Source organism: Simochromis diagramma, unplaced genomic scaffold, assembly GCF_900408965.1.
Source record: "Simochromis diagramma unplaced genomic scaffold, fSimDia1.1 OVJJ01000302.1, whole genome shotgun sequence".
Classification (NCBI taxonomy): Eukaryota; Metazoa; Chordata; class Actinopteri; order Cichliformes; family Cichlidae; genus Simochromis; species Simochromis diagramma.
The window spans coordinates 12,965,997-12,985,877 of NW_024386792.1; the positions used below are offsets into that span (position 1 = coordinate 12,965,997).

The following is a 19,881-nucleotide window of genomic DNA, read 5'->3' on the forward strand; positions in this document are numbered from 1 at the left end:
GTTTCAGTTGATGCCAAAGGGGAATGTTTTCATCATTCTCTTAGTTCTGTAAAAAAACAAAACAAATTTAAAGTATGTATAATTTTTTTTTTTTCATAACACTTCTTTTGAGAAAAAAAAAGAAGCAGTAGTTGTGTTTAGTAGTGTGCACATAAATTGGTGAACATCACCATTCAGTTTCATCAGAATTCCCTTGTGGCCAACCAGATTAACAGTATATTTCTCCCTCTGCCCTCCGTTATCCGTGGAGGCTTTCTGTGTCCATGTGGGAAAACAAAAACGTTGTTGTCAGAACACCCTGTGGAAAATTGTGGCATATACACTCTGGATAAGGGGATTTTTATATTTAAAGAAATAAAACACATTTGTCCTTATCCATTCCTGTACTGTTTTTAGATGTACTGGCTGCAGGACTGACTGACTACCCTTCCACAATTCACAAGAATCACTACTGCTGCTCGAATATTGTACGGATTTTAGTGAAACCTGTGCACAGTGAACGCATCTAATAGGCCTTCAATCAAATTGAAGTCAGGATCACTTTAGTTTGTGCATTACAGCCAATTAATGACAAAACTGCAACTTTCTGTACATTTCTCCCACTGAAAACGCTACGTCTAGATGAACAGAATCAACTTTTGGGGACTTAGAGATGATTGTATAGGGGTGGCATGATTGTTAGTCCCAGAAGACCAACAGTTTGGCACTAACAACCATGCCACGTTCAAGTAAATCACTTTTTTCACCATTCTGGTGCTCAGTTTGAAACTCACCAGGTCCTCTTAATCACCTCTATAAGTCTATAATTACTGAGTTGCTGTCATGTGATTGCCTCATTTCAGATATTTTAATAAACAGCTGAACAGGTGTACTTAACAAAGTGACAAGTGAGTCTATAGAAGTAGATACACAAGACTGAGACTGGATGGTTTCATATAAATACATGTCTATGCTACAAAAATGCACTACAGGTGACAAAAGCTGTAAAATCTAACACTGCACTTTATTCTATTTGAGTAAAATCATCTAACTGTAGCTGGTCTGATGACTTTAGAGAAAGGTTTGTGTGGTTTTGGGAACTTTTGTAACTAGTGCGGCAAATCTGTATCAGTGTGGGATATCTGTGTACACACGATCTCTGACTGCAGAGAAACACTGCGCACTTTTAAAGCGTCACTTCAGCTCTGCGGATGAATGTAGCACTGACTGTACTCGTGTATTTCCATGTCCTATATTCCTCATACCATTTTCTTCTTGCATACAGCCCTAACTAGCTAGCTTCGTTTGAAAGAAATAAAAAAACCGATATTTCTGTGTTACGCGAACGTCGCACAAATGACGTCATACGTAAAAACCAAGCGCCAAATTCAAAATGGCAATAGCCAGCCTGCAACCTGCAAACTAAAGCCTTTTTTAAAAATTAGTTTGCCGTGTTTTACGATGCGAAATAAACTCAGAAAGGTCAAAACAGTCAGAGACTCAAACTTCCGGTGCAAAGACGTGACGCAAACTGCCGGGGTTATAGTTTTATCAGAGTCGAGCTGCTCTAAAGCGGAAATCTCGCTGGATGCAAAAGATAAAAACGGCTCAAATTCAGCTACAGGGCTTTCGGGAACACACCCCCAACCAGTGCCGGAGACAAGAGATTCTTTGTGCGCAAAAGGAGCTAAAATTGCTCCGATTTTCTTACGAGCGATACAGCAAAGAAAGCGGAGCAGCGACGGGGAGCTGGACCAGCCTCTGGATAGCACGCAGCAATCCGTGCTCCCTCTTCAAGGTGATAACGTGCAACCAGTAAAACGTCCACCTGCAGTTTCTCACGTGACAATAAAGGACGGGTGTCAGGGACAGCTATCACCCTCAGTTCTGCACAGCTGCCTGGAAGAAATCCAAACTTCTAATCCAGCATTTCCAGTCCAAGCTGTGCTCGACACTTTGAGGAAGAAGGCAGGAGAAGGGCTGCAGGAGTATGCACTCACAGGTTAGACTGAACAACTGTCTGTACATTTGCTCCTCTGTGAGGATATAATTGTTCCCCTTTCTTTCCTCCTCATATCCGCATTACCCCTTAAAAGAAAAGAGAAAACGGGTAGATGAACTCTTGCAGAGGGTACCGAAGCGTCTGAGGTCTGCAGAGAGTGCTGCAGATGTGGGTCACTCGTCACATCAGGATGTCCTGGGAAGCAGTAGTGTTCACCCTGCAGAGAAACAGTCCAGGTGCAGCAAGCTGAGTCGCACTCGCAGACTGAAGCAACAGAGGGCGAGCCAACCAAGTCTTGATGAGCCAAACATAATGAAAAGCTGTGATCCTCTTCAAAGAAGTAATGCTTGTCTCATTCAGAACAGTTTGACATGTGCTTTTATTCCCTTTAAATTGCAGGAAATGTACTTTTTTCTCTTCTTTCTTCTGTCTAGATTTATTTTCTGAGGATACACTGTGGACAGATAAGTACAGTCCCCAGCATTCGAGTGAGGTCATTGGTAATCCTGCATCTGTGAATAAATTGTACAGGTGAATTTAAGATATTTACACAAGTCTAATTGATTAATTAGTCTTTTGAAGTCAGCATCAGGAGTGTAAACTTTTTATGGATGTTTTCTTCTTGGAGTTCAGTTGGTTAAGGAAATGGAAACTAAGAGCTGCCCGTGACAAGGAGAGACAAATGGAGGAAAAGAAGCAACAGGAAAACAGTAATGGTATGAACTGGTTCTTCACTGTGAAGCTTTGCTCAGTCAGACATGTTATTCTTTTTTTATTCCATGCGTGTGACTTTTGGAAAAGTAACAAGTATCCTTTTGAGCAGAGTCATGGGATTGTGGAGACTTCCAGGGTGAAGCTGGATCAGACGATGGCAGAGAGGACCCACTGGGTAACACCCTGCTGATTACAGGACCGTCGGGTGTGGGCAAGACTGCTTCGGTCTACGCCTGTGCTCAGGAGCTGGGCTTCAAGGTGGGATTTGCAAAAACGTCCGGTGTTTTTGAAGCGATGCTGTCAAAGGCTTGTCAGAAATCAGTTCCACCAAACATGGATTCATGTTAGGATGAATCTTAATGCCAGTTCACCATCCCAAACATGTCCAATAAAAAGCTTTTCCCATTTAAGTAAAGCAAAGAATCCCCGTAGATAACCTGTTTAGTTCATTGTAATATTAATAACGATGATCCTTAACATGAGTTTGATTTCAATAACTTTACATAAAAACAATCGACCCCTATGAAACTAAGCTGTGGTTAAACAGCTAATTTAAAATGGCGACAGCTGTAATATGAAATGTACAGAAGTTCAAATTTAAAATTGAATCCTTCTCACAATATATTACTTTTCTACTGGTTGAAATTTTTGTGGCTCATCCCAGAAGGTATCTATAAAAAACCAACACCTGATATGCTCTGAGTCTCCAATTTTAAAACTGGTAAAATGTGACATTTTTGACTTCGATCAGGTCTCCACTGGAGGTGGTAATAACCAGACACCCCACAATATGATATTATCACAACACTTCACTCACAGTGACAATTTTTTGTCAAATTATGTCCTCAGAGTTAAACTGTGTCATTCTCTGTTTTATCCAGTAAGATAAATTTCTCACACTCTCACTAAAACCTGCCATAAATTTTTTTCTCCACCACTAGTCTTAATGCTTTGGTTTCTTCTCAACCAAGGTGTTTGAGGTGAACTGTTCCTCACAGCGCAATGGGCGCAATGTTCTGTCCCAGCTAAAGGAGGTTACCCAGTCACACCTAGTGGAGACGTCGGGGAAAGACCAGCTGAAACCGGCTTACTTCAACACCTTCAACACCAACACCTGCACTTCTAAATCTGAGATTTTACTAGGTAGAACATCAATGGTGATGATCATTTGTTTTCATTGTAACACGAGTAATCAAAGCCCTCAGTTCTTTTAGTGAAAAACAACAGAGGCACAATTTTACCGTACAGGTAATTATATTTTCTGTTAACAGGAAAAAGGGTGCTTCCTAAAAATGTCACTTCCACCTCAAAAAGAAGAACATCACAGAATTTGAGAGGCTCTCGTCGCAGCGCAAAAACAAAATCAGCCACAGTCACTCTGACTCGCTATTTTAGGATGAAGGCCAAAGCAGATCACTTACAGTCTGGTTTCCTGTCACCATCTGAAAGGCCAGAGAACAAGAAACTGGTCAACTCATCGTCAGGCTCTGATGTAGCAGAGAAAAAGACAGCCACTTCACTTATTCTCTTTGAAGAGGTAAACCATTTCTGAGCACGACACTGTTTGGCATATAAAGCCACACGTTAACCCTGTTTGCTTCAGATTCACTGTTATCGCTTGCTCTTGCAGGTTGACGTTATATTTGACGATGACGTCGGTTTCCTTGCAGCCATTAAGGCTTTTATGAGTACCACTAAAAGACCAGTCATTTTGACTACGAACGGTAAAGACGCACACGCAGAGTTTGAATTTCACTTTTAAAGATGAGCTGTTGGTTCTAAACTAGTGTCTTCCTCAGATCCCTTATTCAAGGATCGATTCGACGGCAGCTTGGATGAAATAATTTTCAAAACTCCATCAGCAGTAAGTCAAAGTTACCTCGACCGCCTCACACAGCTTCAATGACAACTGCATGCATGTGTTTGACAGTAGCGCCGCTCTCTTCTTGCATGTTTGTGCTGTAGAAGAAGAAAAATGTTATTAGAACTTCATTAATAGAAAAATAACTCAGTCTGTCATTAACTGCATCTTTTCGAAGGCGAATATGTGCAGTTACCTGCAGCTGGTGTGTCTGGCTGAGGGAGTGCAGCTGGATTTGGGTGACGTCAGCAGCCTCCTCAGACTCACCTGTGGTGATGTCAGACGCTGCCTGCTGCAGCTGCAGGTCTGGGTGCAGAGTGGTGGAAGGTCTAAGAAACCCATCTGTGTGCAGTGTAAGTTTCTCCAACATAAAGCATAAATAACATTTAAAACAAAAAATTTTATGTTATTCTCTGTAAATCTTCCTGTTTTAGACTCAGATGCTGCTGAAGGAGAACATTTAGACTCATTGCCTCCGTACAAAACAGGCTGCTCTGCTAACATGCTGGGTCTTTGCGGTGGAACTCCAGAACATTTGCTGAACCTTCTAAAGGCAAGTATTTGTTTCTCTGCATAAATCTTCATGATCATTTCTCCAAATGAAATTAACGTTTCCGATCTATCGTGTTTTGATTCTCAGTCCTCGTCTAAAAAGCACACGAACGAGCTCTTGATGCTTCTCGCTGAGAGCTGGAGACGAGGCGTGCCGCTTCTCTATTTGAACCTGGAGCTTCTCCTGTCTGTAGCAGCTCAGCATACTACGGGTCGATGCTTGGAAACAGTAGCTTATTCCAGGCTACAGTGCGAGCAATCTGATGTTGGGCTTCACATCGAGCAGCACAATAGAAGCATTTATCAAAGGGCTTCACTCACCAACAGCAAATCTGTAAGCCATACGTCAAAGCTTAGCAGAAGGAAGTATAACAACACATCATCTGACAGTTTGGGCCTTGAAAAAACATTCTCATTCAGTGGGACAACTTCAAAAGCTCTGCACTCAGGCAGTACGGCTCAACAAATTGCAGCTAAAGAGGAGAGTGAGTGTTTAGACGCCCTGACTGACTTCTTTGACATCATGTCCTACCTCGATGCCACCCTGCCGCCCACAGGGACACGTGTTTCCGACTCCTGCGCACCCGAGTCATTTGTGTGGACAGGAGCGGCGCTAAAGGCTGGTTTGTTGGATGAGATGAGGGAGGGAGAGGAGAGCAGCTACAGTCAGGAGAGGCTGTTGGACATTCAAGCTGCTGCTGAAGGTTTGGGGTGTCACAGGTGCTTGTGCAGAGCGTCTGAAGCATGGACTGAAGTGCAAAAAATCAGACAGGTGCTGGAGGACAAAAGGTGGGGGAGGCTGATGGAGAGACTTGCATTGACTTCTTCTAAAAGACACAGTCTCAGCTTTAGTTTTCAGCCTCTCTGTGAGCCAAGGTGAGTCTGCTCTCCACCTCATCTTCTGAATGCCATTTCAAGTTGTTTACCATCTTTCCATTTCAGTTGTCCAGTCATACACTTAGTTATCATTGCTTAAGTTTCAAGGATGTTGACTTCTTTTAAATGCTTTATAATGTAAGTATAAGGGAAAGCGCCATTACATGACATTCATTTGATAAATTCTTGTCCAAATCCATTTAAAAAGCAAGACACTGACCAATGAAAGGTTAACAATTTCAGTTAAATAACTCAAAGCATCTTTAGTGGAAAAGTACATAGAACTTCATTCTACCTGCGATGTCGCTCCAGGATGAGGGGGGATCATGAATGCATGTGGATGCTTCACTAAACATTTCTAATATTGTGCACATTATAAAGCAGAACACAAATTTCTTTGTTCCCGTGCCTCCAGTTTGTCCCAAAGAAGATTCAGACTGAACAGGACGGTTCTCAGCAGTAAACCCTTCGTTTTGCTGGGGAACAGACGGGCTGTGTGTGTCGACTACATGCCGGTCCTCCGCTCAATCTGCCGCTTACATAAAGCACAGCAACAGAAACAAGAGACACTGAGGTGAGTCAGACACAAGGTTTAAGAGTCCGAAAGTAGGGGACAATCATAAATGACAGAAAATGGAGATGGATTTTATGTTACTAGTGAGGATGTAATATCACAATAAGTTCATGTGAGAGAGAATGGCAGATAACCTCCCTGAACACCTCAGTGTAGATCAGTGAAGATGTGGTTGAACAACATTTAGAACAGTTTTAGTCATTTAGTTTTATAAGCAGGTCTAAAATATGGCAGAAACCACTCGTTTCAAAAAACCGCTTAAAGATTTACTCATAGTAGGCTTTCAAGGGGACAAGAGTTAAATAACACCGCTTCTTCACACTAGGGCTAACACACAGAGACAGACAACCTTTCATTCTCACTTTCACATGGCCAATTTAGTATCTCCAGTTAACCTAACTAGCCCGTGTCTGGACCATGGGAGGAAGCAGAGGTACCTGTAGAGAAACCGCACAGGAAGTCATTTTGTAAAACAACTTGTTCCCTTGCTGCTATGATTCTGTCATGAATCATAAGCCTGACATAATAAGAAATCTAGATTGATAAATAACACTACACCCCAGAAGGGAGTGGAGGAATGTACATTTAGTTTAAGAGTGAATAATCCCTTTAAAATATATCTAACATTTTGTGCATTTATCTAATACTTTACATACTAATTTCTCCCACAATAGGTGTATGAACTACCTCAACAACATTCACCTGGGCCTCTCAAAGTCAACTATGCAGCTCCTGGCAGAAGGTTTCACGTGACTCATAAAAGACTATTGAACCTGACATCATCTCTACCTCAGTTTACTCCTGTCAGTATTTATTTTAGTCAGATACTGTGAAATGAAATTAACGTGGTTTATTTGAGGAATCATGTTTTTTATTTATATGTAAGTGCAACCATTAAGTAAATAAAGTTTGCCTTTTTTTGTAAATTATACTGAGCATTTTAAGAGAATTTAAAGTACTGATTACTCAGGTACTCACATGGGTTTTTGACATAAACTTTTATACTTTTCATCCTTTGTGTTTTATCCACATACAGGTTTTGCACAAAATGCTAGGACGACAGCCGTCACTGCCCCTGTCAGATTTAGTAGCAGAAATAAACACAGGAGCAGCCCTTATACTCAAACAGTACCCAGAAAACAGCATTTGAGTGTTTTAAGTCACAATAAAAATATTTAATTCTTGAAAGTTATCATTAATCTCCAAAAAGTTCAAAGGAAAAAAAAAAGTTCAAAAGAACTCAGAATGCCATTTCTGAGGTTTGTTGGTTGTGTGGTGACGAGACGAGTCCAGCTAGTGGCTCTCAGGAGCAGTCGCTGAGCAGCTCATAAAAGGCTATAGCCTGAAGGAGAGCGTCACAGAGTTCCTCCCCTCCTCTTCTGCTGCCCATCTGGAAGGAATTCCTGTACTTCACCAGCAGATCCTGGGGAAAATTTATTCTGGGAAGCTTCTGCGTCACCGACTCTGTCATGAGCTGTCGAACTGTCTGCGCCCCGCTTGTTCGAGACTCACCCACCATCAGTCCAAAGTGGCGCCCTACAGCAGTCCTCATCATGTTGAGAACCCTGTAAAGGAAAGGAGAGAATTTCTGGGTCAAGTTTCTGCATGCACGCTCGCTTGTGCAGGATTACAGATGTGACCAGCACAAGTTCAAACCAAATACTTTTGATATCTTTTTTTAACTTCACCTGGGAGGAATGTTGGATTCTGGCAGGGAATTTTTGGGCTCCAGCAGAGCAAAAAGCATGGCCTCCACAGCCCTCATGTGTGCCATGATGGGGAACAGAGCTGTGTTTTGGACTGAAATGGAAGATTTCTCTATTATGTAGAAATCTGCTGATGGCAGGAGGGCCACAACTGAAGACACCTGTTGGCATCACAGAATTAATGAATTATGTTACAGAAACAAAGTTCCAAAACACAATGACTGTTAGTCTACATTAACGTTCTCATTTAGCTAGACTTTACTAGAAATAATATGCTCTACAAAAGTACTTACATCATGCAAATAAGCAGAAGCCATGTAAGTCCCCCTCAGGAAATTCGGACAGTCCACCTGTTGCCAGTTTAGTACACTCATTCCACGGTCCACGTGTGCCCAGGCAATTTTATTAGTCCCACATATGAGTGACACTATGGAACTGGCATCCTGCATCGGCAAATACAGAATCATGATTAGAGAGCATTATCCTGCTCTTTCTTTTCATAGTTAATATTTTCTTTTAACAGCTCAAGGTTATGAAGTAGGCAGTAAACCCTATCACAGCAAAGTCCATCACCAGCTATCCAACATCCTGTGATATTTGATTTTTACAATATCATGTATGCTTTTCCAAGCATAAAAGTTGGCCCCAAAGATTTAAACTTCTGCCAAAGGAAAATCAATGGGGCTGCGATTACATTTGTTTACATGGGGTTTCATTTACTGAAGCATGAAAACATTTATCAACACTTATTACAAAAAAAAAAAAAAAAAAAGCAGGGAGAAAGACTTCTAAGCAGGGTAGCAGATTGTTAGTCTTGAACAGTACACGTGTACCAACCTATGTGCATATCATGTGCAAAAAGCCTACTTTGAGTCAGGAAGAACCCACTTATGTGGTTCATAATTCTCATAGATCATGTAATTACATAACAGAACATCTGTGTCATCCAAAATATGGGCACTGTTGACAGAGGATGGCTTATCAACAAATAAAACGAGATTAAGTGCAAACAATTAAGAAAAAAAAAATCCTAGAATTGCCCGTGATCATACAGACCAATGTAGATATTTCAAACACAGATGTGTCAAATGTTGATCGTCTATCAAGAAGTGATTTCTGTTATTTGTCAAATAATGATTGAATTGAATTGAATTTTACTTATATACCACCAAATCACAATAAGATGCCTCAGGGTGATTTATTTTGTAAGGTAAAACACCTAAAATAATACAAAGAAAACAAATCCCCAACAATCATATGACCCCCCCCCCCAAAAAAAACAACAACAACAAAAACAAACCACACACCGGAAATCACCTGTTAACACGAAAAGCTCACCTCTAACCAAGACTTGTCGACCTCTGGCCTGATGAACTTGGCCAGCTGTATCCTCACTTTCCTCTCCTTCTTAACCGTCGGGTTGAGAATGGAGTTGAAGACAATGACAGCACTTTTGTGCTTTAGCAGTGGAACATTCACCACACTTTCCAGAGTTTTAAAGGGTCCGTTTTTAGTCCTGTACTCCACAATGTTGAGGGACTTGCGACCTCGCAGCAGCTTTATCCCGGCCAGCTCTCCTGGCGTGGCGGTGTTGAGGAGCTGGAGGATAGCGTCTCGCTGCTCTGGGGTGTAGCAGGTGTCCAGCGTTCTGCTCGCGTCGTCCTTGCAGGATTCATTACTGGAGGACAGATTAGCGTTAAGGGTCTCAAAGCTCGCCACGGGAACCCGGCTTCTCCAGCAGCATGTGCACTGAAGGTACCGCAGCTCAGGGAAGGAGCCGTACTGAGGGCGGCAAAACAAACCGGACTGTCCCGCATACTGACCTGGAAACACAACGGGGCAACATGTGTTCAATCTTAGTCTAACGTTTAAGGTGTTAACTTTTACAATATGAGTGTGGAGCTCAGCCAAAGTTACTTAAGGTATACCTGTTAATGAACATTTAAGACCATAAAAGAAGATGCAACTTCTAAAGGCTTGCAATGAAACGACATTTTACAACTGGCGATACTAGCTAACGACATATGTGCATTAAAAATTCTTACTTCTTTTGACCAGCGACGACAAAACTCGCCTGGCGACCCACATTATCGTTACTTGAAGTTAAAATGAATATTTGACGGTTTTGCTCGCCGGCATAATGCAGGTGGAACAACTTCGCCCTCTGATTGTTTGGTGTCCAACTGTTTTAACTGGTCGGTGTGGCACAACAACAACACTTTAAATGGTTCCGGAATGCTGCTTAATCCCTCCCTGGCATATACTCTATGTATCGGACGTCGTAGAGATAAAGGCAAAAATAAAGAATTAGATAATTAAACAAAATAAGTAAATAATAATATCATAGATAATAATAATAACTGATAAATAACAGAATGCTTATTCGTCCACTCCCGAGCTGGGTTTATTTCTTTTTTTTTAATGTTTAATACATAATGATAAACCATCTTTTTTCAACTGCTGCATTTAGGGGTGAAGGTCTCCAAACCACACATTAAAGCAGGTCTTGCTACCATCTTGTAAACCTCCCCTTTCACTCTTGCTGGTATCCTTCTATTGCAAATTGCCACTGACACGCATCTCCACCCACTGCACCCTGCCTCCACTCTTTTCTTTACTCCTCTTGTGCATTGTCCAGTGCTTTAGATGGTTTACCTCAGGTACTTAAACTAATTTTCCTTAAATACCTTTTCTCTTTGCAGCTTCATTGTTACACTTCTGTCCGTGTCATTCACAAGTATGTATTCTGTATTGCTGCTACTGATTTTCATTCCTCTTCTCTCCTGTGCATACTTCCACCTCTCCAGGCTCCCTTCCACCTGCTTCTTGCTCTCATTACAGATCACAATATTGTCTCCAAACATCGTAGTGCACAGAGACTCCCGCCTCACCTCATCTGCCAACCTGTCCATCATCAATGCAAACAAGAAGGGACTCAGAGCTGATCCCTGATGTAATCCCACCCCCATCTTTTACCCATCTGTCACTCCTGCTGAAACACCTCACCACTGCCTCACTGTTCTCATAGGTCCTGCACCCCCCTCAAATACATACTCATACTCTGCCACTTGTGACTTCCTCATCCAGTATCACAGTTTCTCCCTTGGCACCCTATCATATGCTTTCTCTAAATCCACAAAGACACAGTGCAACTCCTTGTGACCTCTATACTTCTCCGTCATCACTCTCAAGCAAACTTTCTCAGCATAAAGCCATACTGCTGCGCTCTGATCAGCACCTCTCTCAATAACCTAGCTTCAACAACTCTTTCCACAATCCCAAATTCATCTACAAATCTGAAGGTTGGTGGTTTGATCCCTGCCTACTCCAATCTGAATGCCCTATATCCTTGGGCAAGACACTAACGCCAAGCTGCTCTCCGATGCATCCATCAAAGTGTGAATTTGTGTGAATATTAGAAAGCACTTCAGCATAGAAAAAAGTGCTTGTATGAATGGGTTGATGAGGCATGTTGTATAAAGAGTAGAGTAGAAATGTGCTCTATAATAACCAGTCCATTTACCATTTTCCATTACTGCTGTATTTTCCCAGTCATCTGCTAACTCTTCCTTACCACCCAGAGCCCATCTCAACTCTTCCCTGAAATCTGTGCAACATTTTTCCTTCTTTGGTTTCCACCATTTAATCCATTTCTCTGCATATAAACAGAATAGAAAGTAGACGTTCGCTTCTAAATCTGAATGGACACAAAACTCGTCAGACAGTCACTAAGTAAGAATGTTCATCTGTTCTGCATCTATGTGAACAGTTTTTTTTTTGTTCCGGTTAGCTTAAAATAAACTCTATTCAGTGTTACTACTTTGCTCTAGTTTAATTTAACTGGTTTAAGCAGAACTATGCAGGAGCTATAGAGTTATAAACCAAACAAACACATTTTTCCTAAGTGTGTTTAATAAAGCTTTCTTTGTTTATATTTAAGTTTTCCAGCCAACTTCTGTGGAGGAAACAATGAAAGGAAATAGTTATTTTTAAGGTCCCAACAGGGGAGTCTTGGACCACATATCTTGGACTGAATTTTCCTAAGAGAGACACCGTTCTTCTAACTTTCATGTTCATAGTGGGTTCAGGCAGCTGTTGTTGTTTGAGCAGTTGTTACCTTATGCATTTGTCCCTACGTGCATTTGTCAGCTTGTCAACACGCAGTGCTGAAGATACGTACTGCAGCGGAAACTGCAACAAAAAGCATTTGTCACCTCAACAATTCAAAATATAGTCACAAAATTTTACAGTTGTGCAGCTGGGGCCAAGATGAAGGTCGAGTTTGAAGAGTACTGAGTCAAGGTCATAAAATGTAAGCAGGCTAGTTGACACACAGACTTTTCCCACTTTATTCCTCTGTTTCACTGTGGGTTTTGTAATTTTTAAATTAATAGTGCAATTTGCATCTCCCCCTTTTCTTTATCTGCTGTATGAACGCAGTTGACGATTTATTTTGGCACACCAGATACATCTTATAGACATTTTATTAATATAGTGGCAACTCCCCACAGGAGGTATTTTTATCCGATGTGTAAAAGTACATTTTTAAAGGTGGGTTTTGTCTGTCTCACTGACATCTGCCTATCCAGTCTTAATTCTAGCCCAGGACTTAAAGCAAATGAATGCCACTCGTGACAACAGCAGCAGTTAAATTTAGATGTAGGACAAAAGTCTGGCTATAAGTTTGCAACAGTTTGTAAAACTGGCACATAAGCTTGGAGCTATTCTGGAAAGTTCCCTCCTTTTTCTTGCTACTACTGCTGACCTTAACTTTAAAAACAAAACTGCTGCTCTCACAGCTTTCAAACAGCGACAAGCCTAGCAGCCTAATACTGTAAGTCAATCACCCAGTAACTGAGTGACGTATGTTTCACTTCCTTTCTCTGTTATTTCTGGGTATATGTGTTTGTGTGCAGAACAATAAACTTCATGATGCTGCATTGTTAAGAGGAAATACTGGCCCACTGGCCACGGAGATGTTTGTACCTGCTACAGGGCAGAATAGCTCTGTACTGTGAAGTGTGTAGAGTCAATATGGAGTTACTACCTAGTAGATGTTTTGTTGGGATTTGACTGTCAGCCCAAGAGAAGCAGACGTCCTTCATCGATGGCCACTTCTGAAAGAAATAACAAAATTCTCCTTGATTTGGTGCAACAGCCGGGTAACAACTTGTGTGCTGACTGTGGAGCTCCTGGTGAGTACACTTCAACAGACTCAGGTTTAATTTATAGATTAGCACTGATAGATTTTTATTTATTTATACTTTTTTTTAACTTTCTCTCCAGAGAACATTTTATTTACCTTATTTCACTACGTCACAAGTGGTAATAGACGGCCCATCTGACTGAGTCATGTGTTTTATTTAGTTAACAATATTGTGTCCAAAATATTATTTTATAACCAAGTAAAACTGTAATAAGCTCTCAGAAGGGGAAGAGAAAACTGCTGTATAGGGTGGTATGACCTTATTGTTCCTCCTTTTTTCCACCACTTTTCACCTTCACTGTATGAGGACAGTTAATACAGTGTGTACCTATGTGAAACGAAGACAGAGGTAGTGCAAACAGTGCTTTATACGCTTACTCTTTCGCCTGTTTATCGACTTTATAATTGTGCAGAAAAGAAACACTGATTTTTGCTTTATAATCTTTGTACATTATGGTCATTAGGCAGTTCATAGGACTACTTTTATTTTTTTTGCACTGTACTTAGTTCCTTCTTATAAAATAAACACTGTGATCACTTTTTGCTCGCAGACCCTGACTGGGCTTCTTACACTCTCGGCGTCTTTGTGTGCCTGAACTGCTCGGGGATGCATCGTAATCTGCCTGCAGTCAGCAAAGTGAAATCCATACGGCTGGATCATTGGGAAGATTCACTTGTAGAGGTATTGATTATTAGCATGAATTCATATGATTAATTATTTATTCATGTTCTCTTAAATTTAGACATTTTCCTTTTATTATAAAGAGGGTGTTGGATACCTTTAGATTTCTTTGATTTTTCACTCCCCCCAGTTCCCTCTGTTATTACACCGTTACCTCCAGATTTTCATTTCGTTCTTCATTTTAAAATAAATCCTTCTAATTTGACTCTGTTCATCATGTAAACAATATTATCTTGTTCTAACCTTTATTTTTAACTCTCACATTATGCGGTTTCAGTTCATGCAAGAGAATGGGAATTCTGCTGCCAAAGCTATTTTTGAGAAGTGTGTCCCGGTCTTTTTCTACCAACCACAGCAGAAAGATTGCGTGTAAGTGACTTTCACTGCATTTGGCACCCATTCATTTCATTAACTCAACGGAAGTGGGAAGCAAAGACAACAAACGGTCTGTTTAGTGAATGGGAGTGGAGTAGTCACGTTTCTCAAGTAGAAAGAGGAACAGCAGAGAAGTGTAAAGGCTCAGTGACAGGTCTACACATTTTCACGGACTTGTTTGTTTTCAGCGTTCTTAAGGATCAGTGGATCCGTGCCAAGTACGAAAGACGGGAATTCACAGGAGAAAACATCTACTTTCAAAAAGTGTACAGTGCAGGTAATTATCCTAGCAATATTTTTAATTTAAAAAAAAAGACCCCGTCAACAAAACATTGACAACGCAGCATTTGTTTTCCCATCAAAGTCTAACCTGCAGTTTATTTGCTTCACCTTTTTTGAACTGTTTGATACTCCAGAACTGTTTGAGGCAACACTATGGAAGAAAGGCAAAGACAGTAAGCAGTTCTTTAAAAGCACCTTCCTGCTCTCACAGAAAGACTTCACCCTCAGATACTTCATCAAAGAGGATGTGAGCAGTTCTTCAGTCATAAGACCGTTTAGTTTACAGCTGTATAAGCATTCTTCAGTTGACTCTGGCCAAATACCTCTTTTTCTAATCTTCCTCAATCATCTCATTAAAACCAAGTCCAAGGTTCCCAAAGCTGTCATCAACATGAAGGATCTGAATGCAGTCTTCCAACCAGAGAAGATCGGTCATGCTACCGGTTTGCAGATCTCCTATGTGGATGATGAACGCTCAAAGAACCTTTTTGTGTACCACGAGGACGGGCAGGTGAGGGCATCTTCCCAGATGTACGCTGCATGCTCTTTTCCATCCCACATTCATAGAGTTATACCTTATTTGAGACAATTACTCTTCCTGGCAAAACCTATGTCTATGATCTCTTATAGGTGATTGTGTCTTTTTTCAATGCTATTCGGGCAACACGTTTGGCATACCTCCTGAAGAAAAACCCCACTCTTCAAGAAAAAGACGTGAGACAAACTTTCATTAGGTCATCAGCTATGTAAACCCCTCTTACTTCAGGCTAGTGATGTCTATCCTCAAAAAGCCGCTAAGTAAAATTATACAACCTCAAAGTCATACCTCATACATCAAACGTTTTCTGTAATTAACTACATAGACCTTTCCAATTTAATGGCTTTCTGTTCAAGAAAGTGTGCAGAGGTTTCAAGGCCTCGACCGAAGCCTTGTTTAATGTTCCTTTTAAAGTTTCCGCTCATATCTGCAAGTCTTTGTTACTAATGCCGCAGCTTTTGCTCAGTGATTGTTTTAAAATGACCTTTCACACCCAAGAAAGTTGCTGCTGAACCACAAGTCTTCTGTTTTTAGTACCACTTGTTTATATAATTTTTTTTTGTCTTAGCATTTGAGAAAGCTCCTTTGTCTTTATTGTACTTAATATCCACTTTAAAACTAGCACAGGCAGGATTTATACACTTAGGTCCATAAATATTTGGACAATGAATTTGTTTTTGCCTCTGTACACCACAACCATGGATTTTCAACCAAACAGTCAGGATATGATAGAAGTGCAGACCCCTAGCTTTATTTTAATTGGTGTAACAAAAAAAATTAGTATGAACTGTTTAGGAATCACAGCCATTTTTATACACAGTCTTTTCAAATGCTCTAAAGTAATTGGGCAATTGACTGAAGAGCAGTTACATGGCTAGGCGAGGCCTTGTTATTCCATGAACAAATATATCAGATGAAACATGATGCTACTCGCGGCAGTTAAATTCAATATTAATTTCGGTTTGTTCTCTCCCCATTTAAACACATTACATTTAATGTGCAAACCCGCACAACGTCAGCACGGTTGAATCATTCTGGTTGTGAGCTGCTGCTGTTGTTCAGCTCACAGTATTTGTTTGTGTTTCTTTGCACAGTTAAAACATCAGCTAACAGCACATTGCCTGAAGGAGGGATACATGGAGAAAACTGGTCCGACGGTCTGTGAACTATCCGAAATTTTTAACTGGATTTACTGGGTCTACTTATTTTTAGTTTAACTGCCTGGCTAATTAGATTGGTGTGTTTATATGTGTTTTCAGCAACGGGAGCCATTCAAGAAGCGCTGGTTCACGCTGTGCTCAATGAACAGAAAGCTTCTATACTTTAAATCTCCACTGGTAATGAACAGAGATGAAGAACAGAGATCTTTGTGTTGCTCATATCTTTGTGAAAATGAAACACCTACATAAATAAATGAAACATAAAAATTTGTCATTTTTTTTCTTTTAATTGGAGATATTAAGAAGTTATTCTAATGCTCATAAAATGCAATGAATAATCATAATGATCCTATTTAGTTGTACCTTGTTTATTTATACTGTTAGGATGCTACAGAGCTGGGTGCTGTCTTCATCGGCACAGAGAGCCACGGCTACTCTGTTTCAGAAACCAGCAGCCGCAACGCGAGGGGAAGCCGGTGGCGCTGCGGGATCTCACTGGAGACTCCGGAGAGGCAGTTTGTTTTTATGTGTGAGCAGGAGCAGGAACAGAGCGAGTGGATAATGGCTTTCAGAAAGGTCATCTCTCAACCCATGACACCAGAAGACTACTCTAGTAGGAATTTGTTGTCCCGTGTGTTGTTAAAATGCATCAACTTTGCTCCTTTGGTTGTCAAGCATTCCTAATTCTTTCTCTTTGCGATATTCAGATGAGGCCAACCTGAGGAGAGGAAAATGAATCGTTTCCTTTTTTTGCAAGGAAATTAAAATACTGTTTGGGGACAGAACAGACCTGAAGCTTTTCTCACAAAGACGCGCCCGAACCTGTCAGTGTGGCTAGAAACATAATTAGAGACAGGACCACAGACCGACTAAGGCGCTTACTGTCTGCAATGTGGAGAAGCTACTGTCACCGTAGAGACTTTGTTTCTCTGTAAGATCCACGCACATTAAAAAGCAATGTCTCCTGATTTTGATGCACTTTTGTTGAAATTAATGTCAGCGTTCTTTTGTAATACATTATAAAGTCACTGAAAACAGACATTGTATTTATTAAAATAAAGACTGAAATGGCTATTTTGTAAATACTTTTGTTAACTTTGATGTACTTAGATACTTTTTTGTGTTTGTAGCTGTCTGTGAATTTCTCAAACTCATAATTTAAATAAACTTGATAAATAACTGCTTTCTTTCTTTCTTTTTTTGTTAACCAGTTGTTGGGGAACATGCTGGCTTTCTTCCTCATCAGTAACATATGTGCAGCTGGGCATTGTATGAGGCATATGTGCCTCTGTTGAGATGTTTTGATTTTAAGTAGCGGGTTCCATCAGGGCTGATGGGAATACCACAACAACCACCAGGACCACATATCACTGTTTATCAATTAGTTTACAGTAATTTAGCTGCTAGCCTTAAAGAAACACTTACTTTATGCTCCATCTCTTATTAAAAGCTGTTTTAATAGTAATATTATTTTAAGTGAACATTTCAATCTAAAAGTTTGATTCTTCCATACACAAGGATATGCTAAAGGCTTAAGAAAGTGTACCAGAAAATCTTCTGTTTTGACAGTTTTGCAGTGCAGAGAAACTTTAATAGGCTACCAAAAGTAGATGTATAGTGCTGTGTGAAAGTCCTGACCCATCCCAAGGAGCCAGACTTTCTTTTTTGTGGTCTTGAGTAATATTGTTCTCCATACTTTTTGAAGTTTTTCTTTGGACACTGGCTGCTTTTTCACTCATGTTCAGTCAGCTGCTTGTACCTGACAAATTAGCAAAGAAACCATTTTAAATTGTATCTTTAGGCACTTCATTACTAGCAGCGTTTAAGAAAAACACATCATTTGTTCCCATTTCTCTAGCTGGGTTTGTGAAAAATGCCAAAGTTACAGAAGACATAAAATAGTCTCCAAAAGTTGATTCTGTTCATCTGGACGTAGCGTTTTGTGGGAGAAATGTTTCGTCACTCATCCAAGTGACTTCTTCAGTCTCAGCTGACTGCAGGTTTCCCCAAATCTTATAAACAGTACATTTGCATTATGACTGAAACCAGCCCACTGAAGGAACAATGGGGTGCGAGGTCAGTTTCTTGATTATGATTATGCAAATTCTCATGACCATTGATCAACAACCACTGATCAAAGAACACTGATCAATGGCCACGAGAACCATTCACAGAGAGTTGGGGAATGGCTGCAATCACAGCATTGTAAGATGGTGAAAGATGTACCCTTAGACCCCCTCCTCGATTCAGAGATGGTCTTTCCCTTTTCACGTAAAAGTGGGGGAACCTGCAGTCAGCTGAGACTTAAGAAGTCACTTGGATGAATGACGAAACGTTTCTCCCACTGAAAACACTATGTCCAGATGAACAGAATCAACTTTTGGAGATTTACTTACCTGGATGATTGAGAATGCATCAAGATGACATAAAATAGTATTTTTGCATCAACAAGGTGATTACCAAAGAGCTAGTGGCCAGAAGCATGACATATTTCAGAATAGTGTTCAGTGTGTTCTTAGAAAACTGGACATGTGGAGAACAAAAGAAGTGCCAGGTCTAAAAAAAAAAAAAAAGCTATCTATAGCAGATGAACTGTATCTGAAAGTCATGTTCTTAAGAAATAGGAGAAATATCAAGCAATGAACTGACACAGGATGTGAGAGATACACCTGGCCTTCAGTTGATCAATCTACCTTTTATTGAAGCTTCATCAGAAATGGTTTCAGTGGAAGGGTGGCTGTAAAGAAGCCATTCTTAAGGAAGAGAAACAGGGAGAAAAGGCCGAGGTTTGCCAAATTATGCAGCCTGGACTGGAAATCAGTAGTGAAATGGAGTCTTATGGAGTGTGGAATCCACCTTAATGCACACAAGGGCAAAATAGCCGAAAGCATCTCAATAAACACCCGATGTCCTGAAAAGAAAACTAAATCACCCCCTGCAGTATAAGGTAGAAGTCTATTTCATAGTCTGTGTGTGTGTGTAAGAAAAGAAATAACTCAATCTTCTTACCATAAATCTTATTCTGTCTATGTATTACGCAGGTATCGCCGCTTGACTTAAAAAAGAAAAACAAACCATAACCGCCACTCTTTTAATACCTCAGACTTGCACGTGCTGCTTTTTCTTTTCCTCCAGATAGCGCCTTTTGACAGAAATTCAAAGCTAGAGGAAAAAGTAAGATCTCTCACTCCACTCCAGTTTCCCAGTACTAAAAAAATATCGCAGATAGAGCTCACACCTGTCTTAATTCAAACCCGCAGATTAATGCCGCACTTCTTGGTCAAGTACATGGGGGATAGTTTTATTTTTATTTTTTTACATGACTTTTTGTTTTTTTTTAAGTGTTGCGCGAGCTCATCTCGGCTTTACGCACT

At 40.5% G+C, this 19,881-nt stretch overlaps 3 protein-coding genes and 1 long non-coding RNA gene across 6 annotated transcripts; 2 read left to right on the forward strand and 2 right to left on the reverse strand.

Moving 5' to 3' along the window:
- The first annotated feature begins 501 nt into the window (after window positions 1-501).
- On the forward strand, window positions 502-7,712 carry atad5b (ATPase family AAA domain containing 5b). Of its 2 annotated transcripts, XR_005694855.1 has the most exons (15): window positions 502-1,981; window positions 2,076-2,321; window positions 2,416-2,512; window positions 2,615-2,697; window positions 2,805-2,953; window positions 3,667-3,838; window positions 3,967-4,232; window positions 4,326-4,419; window positions 4,495-4,559; window positions 4,735-4,909; window positions 4,991-5,109; window positions 5,197-5,984; window positions 6,400-6,558; window positions 7,233-7,361; window positions 7,595-7,712. XR_005694855.1 is itself a non-coding variant. In XM_040024624.1 (14 exons), the coding sequence occupies exons 1-14, from the start codon at window positions 1,336-1,338 to the stop codon at window positions 7,309-7,311; spliced, it is 3,138 nt and encodes a 1,045-aa protein (XP_039880558.1). In that variant the 5' UTR covers window positions 502-1,335; the 3' UTR covers window positions 7,312-7,420. The 2 variants fall into 2 exon arrangements, 1 of the variants encoding a protein (XP_039880558.1); XM_040024624.1 differs by lacking the exon at window positions 7,595-7,712 and having other exon boundaries at window positions 7,233-7,420.
- Window positions 7,601-10,461, reverse strand: tefm (transcription elongation factor, mitochondrial). Its single transcript, XM_040024627.1, has 5 exons — window positions 10,310-10,461; window positions 9,603-10,087; window positions 8,558-8,707; window positions 8,247-8,425; window positions 7,601-8,123 (listed from the first exon to the last, which is right to left on the reverse strand). The coding sequence occupies exons 1-5, from the start codon at window positions 10,350-10,352 to the stop codon at window positions 7,862-7,864; spliced, it is 1,119 nt and encodes a 372-aa protein (XP_039880561.1). The 5' UTR covers window positions 10,353-10,461; the 3' UTR covers window positions 7,601-7,861.
- A 1,807-nt stretch (window positions 10,462-12,268) lies between these two features.
- On the reverse strand, window positions 12,269-19,879 carry LOC120729149. The gene is made up of 3 exons (XR_005694856.1): window positions 19,517-19,879; window positions 13,312-13,381; window positions 12,269-12,455 (listed from the first exon to the last, which is right to left on the reverse strand). It is a non-coding gene; the product is annotated as an uncharacterized LOC120729149 (long non-coding RNA).
- LOC120729148 (arf-GAP with dual PH domain-containing protein 2-like) lies at window positions 13,097-17,995 on the forward strand. 2 transcript variants are annotated; one of them, XM_040024632.1, is made up of 11 exons: window positions 13,099-13,459; window positions 14,022-14,152; window positions 14,430-14,521; window positions 14,716-14,804; window positions 14,944-15,056; window positions 15,174-15,320; window positions 15,440-15,523; window positions 16,442-16,504; window positions 16,607-16,684; window positions 16,892-17,120; window positions 17,215-17,992. In XM_040024632.1, exons 1-11 carry the CDS (start codon window positions 13,372-13,374, stop codon window positions 17,241-17,243), a joined length of 1,143 nt encoding a protein of 380 aa, XP_039880566.1. In that variant the 5' UTR covers window positions 13,099-13,371; the 3' UTR covers window positions 17,244-17,992. The 2 variants fall into 2 exon arrangements, with proteins under 2 accessions (XP_039880565.1, XP_039880566.1); XM_040024631.1 differs by having other exon boundaries at window positions 13,097-13,459; window positions 14,944-15,320; window positions 17,215-17,995.
- Window positions 19,880-19,881: the final 2 nt, after the last annotated feature.

Coding starts and splice junctions, on each gene's coding strand:
- atad5b (XM_040024624.1), top strand. CDS start 1,336: ATGACGTCATACGTAAAAACCAAGCGCCAAATTCAAAATGGCAATAGC. Junction 4,420..4,494: donor AGTCATTTTGACTACGAACG/GTAAAGACGCAC, acceptor TGTCTTCCTCAG/ATCCCTTATTCAAGGATCGA. Junction 6,559..7,232: donor CAGAAACAAGAGACACTGAG/GTGAGTCAGACA, acceptor CTCCCACAATAG/GTGTATGAACTACCTCAACA.
- tefm (XM_040024627.1), bottom strand. CDS start 10,352: ATGTGGGTCGCCAGGCGAGTTTTGTCGTCGCTGGTCAAAAGAA. Junction 8,708..9,602: donor TCGACAAGTCTTGGTTAGAG/GTGAGCTTTTCG, acceptor TTGCCGATGCAG/GATGCCAGTTCCATAGTGTC. Junction 8,124..8,246: donor GAATCCAACATTCCTCCCAG/GTGAAGTTAAAA, acceptor TTTCCTTTACAG/GGTTCTCAACATGATGAGGA.
- LOC120729148 (XM_040024631.1), top strand. CDS start 13,372: ATGGCCACTTCTGAAAGAAATAACAAAATTCTCCTTGATTTGGTGCAA. Junction 14,522..14,715: donor CCACAGCAGAAAGATTGCGT/GTAAGTGACTTT, acceptor GTTTGTTTTCAG/CGTTCTTAAGGATCAGTGGA. Junction 17,121..17,214: donor GACACCAGAAGACTACTCTA/GTAGGAATTTGT, acceptor TGCGATATTCAG/ATGAGGCCAACCTGAGGAGA.